The 13,033-nt window shown below is 46.1% G+C and overlaps 1 protein-coding gene across 1 annotated transcript; it reads right to left on the reverse strand.

The window, feature by feature from the left end:
* Positions 1-779: 779 nt before the first annotated feature.
* Positions 780-6,420, reverse strand: Rbp4 (retinol binding protein 4). Its single transcript, XM_038338052.1, has 6 exons — positions 6,264-6,420; positions 6,027-6,155; positions 5,804-5,940; positions 5,538-5,644; positions 2,389-2,601; positions 780-1,076 (listed from the first exon to the last, which is right to left on the reverse strand). Exons 2-6 carry the CDS (start codon positions 6,135-6,137, stop codon positions 1,039-1,041), a joined length of 606 nt encoding a protein of 201 aa, XP_038193980.1. The 5' UTR covers positions 6,138-6,155; positions 6,264-6,420; the 3' UTR covers positions 780-1,038.
* Between the last annotated feature and the right edge of the window lie 6,613 nt (positions 6,421-13,033).

Raw genomic sequence — 13,033 nt, forward strand, 5'->3', positions numbered from 1 at the left:
GCTGTGTCAGCTTGTTCTACGAGAGTAAAAAGCTGGGCTTTTCTCACGCATGGCTACATGCTTCCTCTGCCTCTGCTGGAGAACAAGGCATGCGGGTGTTTGGTGTGAGGTCCCCATGGTCCTTAGGAATATCAGCATCAACACCTCCAAAACACTTCAGAGATGTCCTCCTGTCCCACAGAGCTGTCACAGTGCCTTCATATGCTCACAGACACTGTGTGGCCTCTCACTCTGTCCTGTCAAGCAAGGATTAATTCCTTCCCCAAGTTTAATGAGAGAGACCACACCATCAGCCCCAAATCTCCCAGCTCCAAAGTGGATTATAGACTTAAAACCAAGATCCTTTGGAACCAAGGCTGTCTGCTCTTCAGTTTTGGCTCCATCTGAAGTACAAAGTGAATCATGCCAGAATCATGAGCGAGAGCAGGTTTCCCTGTGCTCACTCTGACTCATGTTTCTCGGCCTCCCAGATCTGGAGAGAGGCGAGCCTTCTGTCCTGCTCACCTCATGGGCCCTGGACTGAAAGCCTTGGGTCTGATGGCCTGGTTACATTTGCTTCCTCTTGGGGTTTCAGTCCCTTAGTAGTAGTGCTGTTGTTAAAGCCTTCCCAGATTAATGAGGAAAACCTTTCTCAGGAAGTTAGGAGCCAATCTCTAATACAGAGATCAGGGATGTCTAGGTCAGGTCAAAGGCCACAGAGACTGGGATGAGAGAATGTCCTGGCATCAAAAAGTGCAGCCCACCGGCAAGCAGACCCCAAATAAGTCTTCAACTCTAGGTAGATGGTAACTATAAGTTTAATAAATCGAGTTTGGAATCCCAAGCCTCAAACGGTCTCTCTGGGAACCTCAGTTAAGATAAACGTTTGTGTGAACAGATTTGGTCATTCCCATGCATGTGTTTATGCTACCGATGACAGCTGAGCATCCACCTAGAGAAGGAGAGGTGGGGACACTAAACTTCTGAGATAAATAGAGATGAAGATTGGACGAGAGTTAATCAGAAGTTGTCAAAGGAAACTTCACATCCTTGATGTTGCTACAAACTGTTTCTTGAAGGTATGCTTTGACAGTAGCCTGAAATACAGAGAATAAAACCATTACTGACAGAGGGCTGGACTGTGCTTTTGTATATAAATGAACACCTAGGTAGCCTTAGAGCCAGCGGCCGTTCATATGCTTCTGTGTGGCTGTACTTCACAAATTCTCCCACAGTTGATGCTGAAGGTCTTTGAATTCTCCAGGGAGCAGCCACGCTGAGGGCATGGGACCTGCTGCATGGTTCGGTTTCCTTTTATGCTGACCTCACTGCATCTCCAAGTGCCTTGAAGCCACTTTGGGACATGAGGGCCACGCCAGGCTAATATCAGCCTCAGTAAGCTTTATAGTCTTCATGATGTTCCTGTCCCGTGTCACCAGGAGGCACCGCAAGGGACTTCAAGAGTGACAAAAATCTGAGTTTCTATTTGACTTAGCTATCCACTGGAGATCTCTGGCAATGTACTTAGCTTTTCTTAGTCTCCACTTTTCTCATTGGTAGAATATGTATGAAAATGTATAGCTAATGCTCCTACTTTATAGAGGATGTCCAAGGTTTAATTGAGGTGACTTAAGCAAAGGGCTTAGTGCCTAGAGGTGATGTAATCCTTCACTAGCCCCTACCGCCCCAGGGTGGCACTTTCCTATCTACGTATGTCTGAGCTCACATTGTAGGCACACTGGACCACTGAGATGCCCAAGAAAAATGTTCTTTTTCTACACTTCAGTGTGACCCTTTTTGGATTTTGAAGTCCAACTGCCCACAGAAGTGAGTACACGTTAGTCCAAAGTACACAGCACTTCTCCACGCTTCTGAGTATTAAATTAGGATCAGCTAAGGGCAACAGTTATTACACCATCCCTCTGTTATCCCAGGGGCTTTCCCTAAGGAACCCAGGAGGCAACCCAGGAAGCTAACTGAGTCATCCTTGACTTTGTAAAGAATAAAGGACATTGCAGGCACCCATCTCTCCAGAACCTGCTACACTGCTGTTTTTGCTTATGGTTTTGTGTAAAATGGCTGTATGTTCCACCCAGTTCTTTCCTGGGGACACCTCGTCACCAACACTCTCTAATTCCCGCAGAACACTTTCTGTGGGTTGTGGCATCGGGAGTAAATATAAGGAAAGGAGAGTGGCCCTGAGGTTTTGTTTACCGAAAGGGCCAAGATTTGGGGGGAAAGGGCCTTTGGTTCCTTTTCCATATGGCTGAAGACAAAGCCCTGGGAAAGATTTAGTCAAGAAGGGCCAAGATTTGGGGCAAAGGAGGCTCCTCAGATCACCCGCGTACACAGATGCAGCGCCCTCCTATTGGCCCAGCCAAGCCACGCCCCTCAGGAAGAGCTGCTCACCGTTGTGCTCGATCCACCGGTACTGCCTTTCTAGACACAGCTCCTCCTGCCGCTGTCTCACCAGCCTCCGCGTCTCCGGGGTCAGGCCATTGGGGTCACGAGAAAAGACGAAGGAGTAGCTGTCCGCACAGGTGCCGTCCAGATTCAGCAGGCGGCAGGAGTACTGCAGCGCGAAGGTGTCGTAGTCCGTGTCGATGATCCAGTGGTCATCGTCTGTAAGTCAGAGAGCCACAGAGGGCCGGGAGGCCTGACCAACTTGTTTACCTACCCCGGACTCCGCGGAACTGACTGTCTTTCCTTAGCGAGCGGAGGCTGCGGAGATTCCTGACGGCTTTTGCGCAAGTGGGCAAAAGAGAAAGGAGCTTGCTCCCCTTTACAGAAATGAGTCTCGGCACACAGAGGGCACCCCGTTCATGTCAGTGATACGAGAAGTCACAAATCCTGTCCTGGTGTGAAGGACCCCCTGTTCATGTCAACAACTCTCCTTAATAACAGCCCAGCAGTTTCCTAAAGGACAACTGAAGATGAAATGCCATCTTTACTACCTTGTGTCCACTAACATGAGTCTAATGTCTGCTGGCCCTCAACTTCTGCCATCCCCAACTACAGGCCACAACTCTTTCGGTGCTCTGCAGAATCTACCTCCCACGAGCTCACTTCACTGGGATAGAGGACGCCAGCCTAATGATAAGAGATTTTCAGGCTCTACCCTTATCCTTACTTAGGAACTCTATTCACTTCCCCAGGTTGACAAGTGGGACGCCTGGGGGCAAAAGATGCTCGTTATCCAGCTTCAAGTACTCCTTAGGATTGTATTCCTCCGGAGGGGGTGAGCAGATGGCTCAATGGGCAACAGTGCTCGCTCTGCAAGCATAAGGACCTGAGTTTCAATTCCCAGCATTCTAAACACTAAACACTTTCCTATATTACCATGAGTAGCTGTTTCAACAATTTTATTAAATAGGAACTATTCCTTAACTCAATTTGATTGCAAAGGAAGTCAAGTTTTAGAGAATCTAGTCTACCATGAAGTCTCTACTCATTTAATATAGGTTGATGCCAATGTTCTTTACTCTCGAGATGTCCCACTCCGTGCTTGTAGAACCAGGAGGAAAGAAAGAGACCAGAGACCAATCCAGAGCATGCCCAGGGAGGGGGCAGCAGACCAGAGCAATCTGCTAGCACTGAAGGATCTAACTCAGGGGCAGAGCTCTTGCCTAACGTGCTTGATTTCCCAGGACATTTACAGAAAAAAAATTCAGGAAAGTACCAGGGAGTCTGCCCCTCGTCTCATCCAGTAGACAACCTCTTGCACTATCCTTTTAGCTCTCTAATCTACACCAGGGGTTCAGGATGGCAGGAACGTTCCTGGAACTCCAGCATCAGCTACAGAGGCTTATTACATTTAATTTGCCTTCAATTATTTTCAATCAGCCTGCCTTACTACAAATATATTCATTTGGTAAGCTGTAGAACGTGACAAGGAGAGCGACAGAACTTTGGTCTCTTTAAGTGGCCTTCAAATCTCCTGTTCAAATTCATGCTTAATGCAGGGTCCAGGGAGAAGGAAATTAGCACGAGGACTGAGTCCGGAGTCTGTGAAGGCAGTCGCAGAGAAGTATATAGGAGAGTGGATGGCAGACACTGAAGCTGAGCCTTTAGATACTCAGAGAACAGGGGTGAAAGTGGGGAGTCAGTGTCAATGTTCCTTTACATCAGTTACGCTAAGAGGTGCCACTAGGTCCTAGCAGTTAGCTGTGTGTGTGCTCCTCACACACTTATTTCTTCACTTGTAAAATAACAAACTTGAACTTGAAGGTGTCCGTGGGTTCTCCCACTCCAAACCCAGAATATCTAGTTATAATTTCTTGATTAAAGAGGTAACTAAGACACATAAATATCAAACACAGAATTTATGTCTCAGGCACTCTTTCAGGTGCTTTCTGCATTCCCATACATTGTATCTTCACAACTCCACAATGTAGGTGCTGTGATTCTTTCTACTTTGCATAGAAAAGTTTAGATATAACTCAGAGTCCCATAGATGATAGTTTAGTTAGCATTTGAACTCAGGTAGTGTGTGTGTGTGTGTGTGTGCACGTGCGTTTGCGCATCGTGTGTGTCTGGAGACAGAATTCAGAACCTTGTGCGTGTTAGGCAGTTGCTCTACCACTGAACAACAAAACCCAGCTTGTCCTCAGGGACATGCTTGACCATTACGTTCCACAGCTTCTTTATGAGAAGGCAAACTATAAGGAGAAATTTATCCTGAGCAACCCCCTTCCGCCTGGGCAGTGGTTCTCAACCTTCTTAATGCTGCAACCCTTTTTACTACAGTCCCTCACATTGTGGTGACCCCTAACCATAAAATTATTTTTGTTGCTACTTCATAACTGTAGTTTTGTTACTATAATGAATCATAATATAAATGGCTGTGTTTTCCAAAGGTCTTAGGTGACCCATGTGAAAGGGTCGTTTGAGTACACCTCCCCCCAAGGTTGCCACCCACACGTGGAGAACTGCTTCCCTGGTGTTTTAATTCTCCCTCTCTGAGATCTCACGGCATTTCTTTTTACTCTAAATCATTCCTTAGTTATCAAGTATCTTTCAGATTTATAATTTAAATGAAATGGGGCGGGGGTGGGGTTATAGAACGTGTAGACCCTTCTAAAAAGTACCGTAAGCTTTAGAGAACGTTGTCGGAAGTTCTCATAATCCTGCCTTGCATATGAGTTTTACTATTGAAGGAAAGGAGACGCTATTGCTTCCAGAACACAGCCTGGTAGGGCACTGGGCTGTGACCCAGTTCTCTACACAAAGGTCCCTTCATCTTGGATATCGGTCTCTACTTCTCCTGATGTTCCGGATTGTCGCACTGGAATCAGGGATCCCGCCCAAAGAGACAGAATGGTGTGGTGATGTGGGGACACAGTACGAGCAGGTCGAAGAGGGGTGACCAGGAAAATGGCACCCGACCAACCCAAAGGTCCTTCTGAACTTGGACCAGGTATTTTAGGCTGGGAATCCAGCCACTCCGAACCCCACACTCCCTAAATTCAGATGTGGCTGAGGTTCTGCCTCTTGCAGCCCTTCCCTTTGGTGCCATGGAACAGAAATGCAGAAATTCGTGTGTATGCCCCACTACTCACTTCCTCGCTGGAGAAAGGAGGCTACACCCCAGTACTTCATCTTGAACTTGGCAGGATCTTCGGTGTCTGTGAAAGTGCCCACCATGTCTGCGCACACTTCCCAGTTGCTGTAAAAGCCAAGAGAATCCTGAGCCAAGTCTGGAAAGGGATTCAACCCCATCCAAGGTGCGCCTTTCCCTTCCCAGCAAAGAAAGTTGAGCTCCCAGCCAGGCTAAGGCAGGAGGGACCTTGGAATGCTACCCACATCCCACCAAGAGGCCACTGACCTCAGAATGCGGACTCTGCCCTTGGCTGTGGCGCTCATATGACCTTTCTCGTCCACGGAAAACTCAGCGATGATGTTGTCTTGCAAAAAGAGACCCTCGGGGTCCTTTTTGGCGATGGCGTACCAGAGCCCAGAGAACTGAGAAAGAAATGAGAGAGCTGGGGACTAGAGTTTGGGGTCCATCGCCGGCCCGCAAGAATCGGGAGACGGGGGCTGATACCTACACGAGCCTTGTCGAAGTTCTCCTTGACTCGGAAGCTGCTCACCCTGCAGTCGCGCTCAGCGCTGCCGCCTCCCAGCGCTGCCAGTAGCAGGAGCGCCCACACCCACTCCATCTCGCTCAGGAGTCCGCCCTGCGGGACAAGCGCCCGGGTGACCGCGAGGAAGGAGGACCGGGCCTCTGGCCGCCCCATCCTGCCCCACCCCGTCCCGCATCCCCCCGGGAGAGCGCGGCGACTCACCAGCAGGAGCCACGTGCAAGCCTGGCCGCCGCGTTCGCGCGCGCGAGGAGCCAGGGAGGCGAGCGGCTGTCCAGTGCTTTATAGCTCCGGGGGGAGGGGGTCGCGCTTTCGTAACCATGCGGGGTGAAAGACCGCGGGGAGGTGCCGGGGGCGGGAGGGGGGGCGGCTGGGCTTGCATAACGCGCCCTGACTCACCACCCGAACGCACGCGAGGCCCCTCCGCCAGCCTCGCCGCCCGGTGTCGCCTCTGCTCGGAGGTCCGCGCAGGGTGGTCTCGGTGGAGCCAAACTCTCCAGCCCAGACGATCCACGGGGCCAAGAGCTGGCCCGGGGACCAAGCTGCAGCCAGCTGCGGTCTGGGGTGGCCTCCAGGCCCTATTGCCCTGGCTGGAGGCCTACGTGGCGATGGTGTGGTGATGATGGCCTCACCGAGCGAGAAAGAGACCTATGATGCAGCCTGGAACATTAGTGTTCAGGCCCTGACTTTCCCAAGTGGCCCCCGCTTCTTCTGAGGACCTGTTGTGGAGTTTTGGGTTATTTTGTCTGTGATTTTTTTTCCCCTTTGAAAAAGGACATACTTTAGTCTTTGAGGAGCTGGGCTTCTATTCGCGTCAATATTTGTTTTTAGTTTCATCATCTAGAACTAAAACGCTCCCTGTTAAATATTTTCTAGAAACGCCACCTGGTCAGGACAGGAAATATTTTTGCAGCGCCGGTGGCCGAGTGGTTGATCGTCCACTTGTGTTGCCACGCTTCTCTGAAACCACACTGAAAATCGTAACTGCCAACTGTTTACCATACATTTTTATTTCTAAGCCAAAGTGGGCTCCCCCCTCCAAAAAAAAAAAAAAAAACAGTGGGGAAAACTGGCTCAGGAGCAGACAGAGGGGAGGGAAAGAATCCCATAACTTCAGTGGTCAGTAGTCACAAGGCTGTCGATTCGCTGATGGCTTGCCTATGGCATGACACAATTTCCTACGTTTTCTTCTGCATTTGGAGCTTGCATTCCATCAAAGTGGTCCAAAGGGAAGAGTTTGACCAAGTGAGATTTAGCGATTTTTTTTTTTTTGCCAAGAAAGTATTCGTGTCTCTATTGCCCTAGGTCAGACAGTAGACAACCATTTTTGCCATAGCTAGACCTGAAAATAAGAGGAGTTGGGGAAAGGATAGGAGACACACCACACAAAGAACTAAGCTGATGTTTCCTTCAACAAGCTCCTTAGCCACATTTGGCCACCTTGCAAAGACACCTGTGGTTTCCCTTCAGTTTCCTGTGACCTTTTGGACATTGCCTGGTTCTCTGCTTTATGCCTCCCCCTGCCCCCGCAACTCCTGAGTCCATTATATTCCCTGCAAAGACTGTGTGTTTTAACTCCATAGTATTCCACAATTAGGGAAGACTTTCTGAACAGCAGACGAAATGGGGAAATTTGACTGGACTAGTTTTACCAAAGGGTGTACATTGTCCCTCAGTATTACCAGGGGCTTGATTTCATGAAGCACCCCATGGGCCTCTCAAAATCCAAGAATGTACAAATACTTTGTATAAAACGATGCATTTGACAATAATCTACATATATCCTTGGGTACATTTCGGTCTTCTCTGGATTATAATGTTTAATAAAATCAAATGTTCTGTAAATAACTATTGTGCTGTATCATTTAAGGAATGACAAGAAAACAAAACACTATGTTCAGTGTAGACTCATGTGGCATCTTGCTATGCAAACTGTTGTTAACTGTATTGTGCAGAGAATAATGACAACCGGTCAGTAGAGATATGGACACTAGAGCCTATCCACATGGCTCATAAACAAGCTGAAGGTGTCCAATACTCCGACACACACACTGGAGAGAGGCTGGGGTCTGAGGGATTGTGGGAGGTCACCACAGGCTGCACAACACATCACATTTCCCCCAGACTCAGCAGAGTGCTTGTTTTGCAGTAAATTCAATTTGTTTCTGTGTTTTGATTTTCTCTGTCGTTTTCCTTGAATATTTTTGGCTCACTGTTGGTTGAACCCACAGATAAAGTCGAACAGTGATCCCAACCAGCTCAAATAAGATGTACTCAGGAGGATGTGGTAGAACCATGTGTTTTGTGATGTGTGTGGTCCGTGTCTCTGCACCCAGGAAAGGCCTTCAGGGTACCTCCCTGGCACCTACCCCACACTGTATTCCCTCTTCACACTCCAGAACTTGAGCGACAGCATGCCCATTGCCTCTGGATGAGTATTTCTGAAAGAAAAGTTCTGGAATTGCTCCGATCCTTTCAGCCAGTTCTCCTGGAACACATCCTGTTCTGATGCTTGCCGCATATCGAATAAATGTAGGGGTGTCAGTGTGTTGTCTATCAACAGTATGTATTCATTTACATGTAGGTTGAAGCTGACCAATCAATCCTCGCCTCTCCCTCCTCTCTTCCCCTCCCCCTCCTTTTCCCCCCTCTCTCCTCTCCTGTGCTCCCTCTTCTCTCAAACCATGATGTTTTAGATCCCAGAAAGGAAAAACAGTTTATTTTGGCATTCTATCCTGGATTTCTTCATGATTACAAATATGTGAATTCAGGTCAACTGACGCTATGAACATCATAAATAACTTTTCAAACATGCATACACATGTATCCAAAGGGAAATATTTACAGAGGTTACCCTATACGATAGGATTTGAGACACTTAAGATTTATTTTTCTTTGCACCTCCTGGATTTTTCTTAATTTTTGTAAAATGTCAAACATAAACCAAATATGTCATTTGCCAACATTTTTCTAGCTCTTTTTATGGGTAGAATTGTGTTTTGAGTTTGCATATAATTCACATAACATTCATTTTTGCCATCCCTCACTTCAAGGCTGATAGCAGCTGTCTCTTTTCTTCTATAACACACATCGTTTGCACAGGACAGATACGGACTTGCCTTCCTTTAGTGAAATCAATGGCTTTTCAGTGTAAAGTTTGGTTTTTACACAAGCTTTATCTAAATGATACACAAAAGTTAAAAGTGGTATAGACAGTTTGTGTTCTTGCAGAGAACTAGGTTCCATTCCCAGAATCCACATGACAGCTCACAGTTGTTTTAGGGGATCTCTCGGCAGGTACCAACCATGCATGTGGTGCATATATGTATACATGCAGGCAAAAATGTTCATACACATAGAATAAAATCTATTTTGCTTGTTTGTTTGTTGGGCCACCACCATCTGGCTTGAAATAAATATTTTTAAAAATTATTTATTTTAAAAATAAAAGGTGAAAAAAGGGTGAAAAGTAGCAGACTAATCAACTGACTTTCTGGGTGTTCAGTAATCGTGCTTGGAGGTCAATACCGGTGTGGCTATAGGGACTAAAAAGCAAATATTTTGGTCTTTGCCTTCCAAGGTTAACTAGGTCCTAGGAGACTATGGGCCATCTGCAAACAATCCTGAAGCTCTGTCAGGTCACCTGTCTGATGGAGACCAGAACCAGAGGCTGGACCTAAGCAGTGCACAGAGGCTGGACCTAAGCAGTGCACAGAGGCTGGACCTAAGCAGTGCACAGAGGCTGGACCTAAGCAGTGCACAGAGGCTGGACCTAAGCAGTGTACATTCTGTGAAGAAGAGAGTCAGCACAGAAGGAAATGCCCTCCATGCTTCCAAAGAAAGTACTACCTTCAGCAGGAGCCTGACTCCTCCTCAACATGTGACAACCGAGGAGGGAGGGAAAGGGAGGAAGGAGGGAGGAAGGGAGGAAGGGAGGGAGAAAGAGGGGGGGCTGATCTGATTAATTAAAGGAGCCTGGGTTCTTCTGAAGCTCAAGTAACCCTTGAAGACCAGACCTTCAGCTGACTTTGATAATAAAGAAAGGGTTAATTTTGGTCACCTATCAGGAAAGTATACCCAAAGATTTAAAGGAATGATTTCTTTTTAACAATCTAAGGAATAACATTTGATGATGACCCAAGTGTGGTATATATTATAAATTCATATACTGATGCCAAGCATTTACTTTTTTCCAATTTATCTTGCTCAGTACTACAAGAACACATTTTATGATAACGTTTAATATGTTAATTGTGCCAAATTAATGGTATTTGCTGTGGTATTTCTATACATTCATATAGCACATATTGATTATGTCTATCTACTGCTCTACACTCTCCCCACTCTTCTTCCTTGCCCCCTGCTGTCTCCCACCCGCTTCCTGTTCCCTGATAAGCAGTCTTTGAGTTTCTGGCCATTGAACCCTTGTTTGTCCATTTGAGAGAAAGCATGTGATACTTGTCTTTCTGCATCTGGCTTATTTTGTTTAACACACTGGACTTGAGTTTTATCCATTTTCTTACAAATGACAGAATTTCAATTTTTGGCTGAATAATAATACGCCACTATATATAAATTATATATTTGCATCTAATTTATAACTATATATTACACACAAATTACATATTTTTCTTCATTTGTTGATGAGCATACAGGCTGATTCCACCTCTTTTTTTTGTTTGCTTGTTTTGAGACATGGTTTCCTCTATGTAACAGGTCTGGCTATGTTGGAACTTGCTTTGTAGACGAGGCTGGCCTCAAACTTGCAGAGATCCACCTGCCTCTGCCTCCCCTGTGCTGGGATTAAAGGCATGCGCCATCATGTCCAGCCTGACTCCATCTCTTAACTACTGTGAATAATGCCACAGCAACCATGAGCACAGGGTCTCCTCTTTCCTGGCTCCGTTTCCTTTGGGTATACATGCAGGAGCAGGCTAGCTGGATGCGGGAGTTCTGCTGTTCTTGTGAGGACTTTCCAGACTGCTTACCATGGTGACTGTAATGCTTCACATACCTCCCATCAGTGCACAAGGTCCCCTTCTCACCGCATGCTTGCCAGCATCTGTTGTTCTAGTAGTGACCATTCTACTAGTTGAGATACAGCCTTAATCTAGCTTCAATTAGCACTTCTCTTAGACCTAATTACACGTGTGATTTTTGTCACGTATCTAGTCACAATTTGTATTTGTCCTTTGAAAAGTATCTACTCAGATCATTTGCTAGTTTTTAATGTCATTTAAAATATTTTTTGTTAAATTGGTTTTGACAGTCCCATCCATGTATTGATGAGTTCTAATTATTTTCATCCCATTGTCTCCCACGCACCCTTCCTCACAAGTCCCTTTCTGATGTTCTCATGTTTAACTAGGTCACCTGAGTGACCATAGGTTTGGATGGAGCTATCCATTGGAACTTGGTGATTTTTACATGTGATTTTATTTATGGACTGTGTTTTATTACTATTTTTTTCTTATGTGTATGTGTGCCCTCAGAGGCCTGAGGGGGCATTGTATGAATCTTTGGTATTACAGGTGTCTGTGAGTCACCTGATGTGAGCGCTGAGCTCTGAAGTGGGTCCTCTGATAGGGCAGTAAACACTCAACTGCCGAGCCATCTCTCCAGCCCCAGTGCTACTGGTATTGATTTATATGTGGTGAACTATCCTTGCAGTCTCAGAATGAGACCAAGTGATAGGACTGGATGGCTTTGCTGTAGAATTTTGTCAAACTTTTAAAGAAGAACAGTACTTCTCAAACTGTTTTGAAGAATTGAAAGAAAGGGAACTCTTTATTAAAAGGTTTCAAATTTGTGTGTGTGTCTGTGTATCCATGTATGTCTGTATCTGTATATGTACATGCACATATGTGTGAGGGTGCCCTCAGAGGTTAGAATCAGCCATTGGGTCCACTGGAGTTGGAGTTACAGGTGATTATGAGCCACCTCAGTGGGAGCTGGGATCTGAACTCTGGCCCTTTGCAAGGGCAGTAGGCAAAGCGCTTTTAATAGTTGACCCATCTCTGCAGCTGGAGAGAGAGACTCTTTGAAACTTACTCTACAAGTCCAGCAACACCTTGCTAACAGGTTAAACTGGAGAGAATAGTCCTCTCCTCTCTCAAAATTTCTGAACCCCACAGTACAGCCTCAAAAGTCCTGTAACTAGGGTTCAGCCAACATTCCTAGACTCAGCCCAACTTTTTTTGTCTTGTTATTGTTTAGTTTTAGAGGAAACTTATTGCTGATCCAGTCTCACTGCCTGCTGTTGCTTGATGTGGGTTTTTCATAGCCTGACTAGGACCTAGTGCCACCCTCTAAGGATGAAGGAACAGTCACCAGGCACAAGCCCTCCTGAGAGGAGACTTGGTGCCACACAGCAGGAATAAGAAAATATGGGCACGTTACGAGATCCTTTGGGGTAACAGGCAAGTCACCACCGTATAAATGGGCTTAACTTACTAATGCTGGCATGAATTCTGTTCCCCTGGGAAAACCATGTTGTAATTAAGAATTTCAGTTCCTGGCCTGGATGCTTGCAGCCTCGACCTCTCTCATTTGTGACTAAGAGTGAGGCATCCTTTATGAGGCAGAGTTTTGCATTTATAGACATAAATGATACCTGCACATTGTCCCTTAAAAGCAGATCTAAAAGGGATACGCTAATAATTTATATTCACTGTTTTTCATTTCAACCTTTATCTTGTGATGTTTGAAGCTTTATTGGAACAGTTCAAAGACTCACCAAGGCCCTTAAATATTCAAGCCAACTGGATTGGAAAGTGTTTAGTTCGATTTAGGAGATGTGTGATAGTTTTGCTTGAGGTGGTGTGGATAATAGACCCTGAAGTTTAATAAAATAAACATTAAACAAAACTTAGTAGCGCTGTGTGCTCTGCTCGCTAGCAGGCCCTGAGATGTCAAGGTTCCTAGCAACAGATGACAGCTTGTGTAATAAGCTGCCTCAGAGGGGGAAAATGAGT

Source organism: Arvicola amphibius, chromosome 1, assembly GCF_903992535.2.
Source record: "Arvicola amphibius chromosome 1, mArvAmp1.2, whole genome shotgun sequence".
In the NCBI taxonomy this organism is placed as follows: Eukaryota; Metazoa; Chordata; class Mammalia; order Rodentia; family Cricetidae; genus Arvicola; species Arvicola amphibius.

Bases quoted from the DNA above. Each gene is read 5' to 3' on its own strand.
- Rbp4 (XM_038338052.1), bottom strand. From the start codon at position 6,137: ATGGAGTGGGTGTGGGCGCTCCTGCTACTGGCAGCGCTGGGAGGCGGC. The intron at 5,941-6,026 runs GTAGGTATCAGC...TTTCTTTCTCAG, and splicing joins AGAACTTCGACAAGGCTCGT to TTCTCTGGGCTCTGGTACGC. The intron at 2,602-5,537 runs GTGAGTAGTGGG...TCTGACTTACAG, and splicing joins CTCCTTTCTCCAGCGAGGAA to ACGATGACCACTGGATCATC.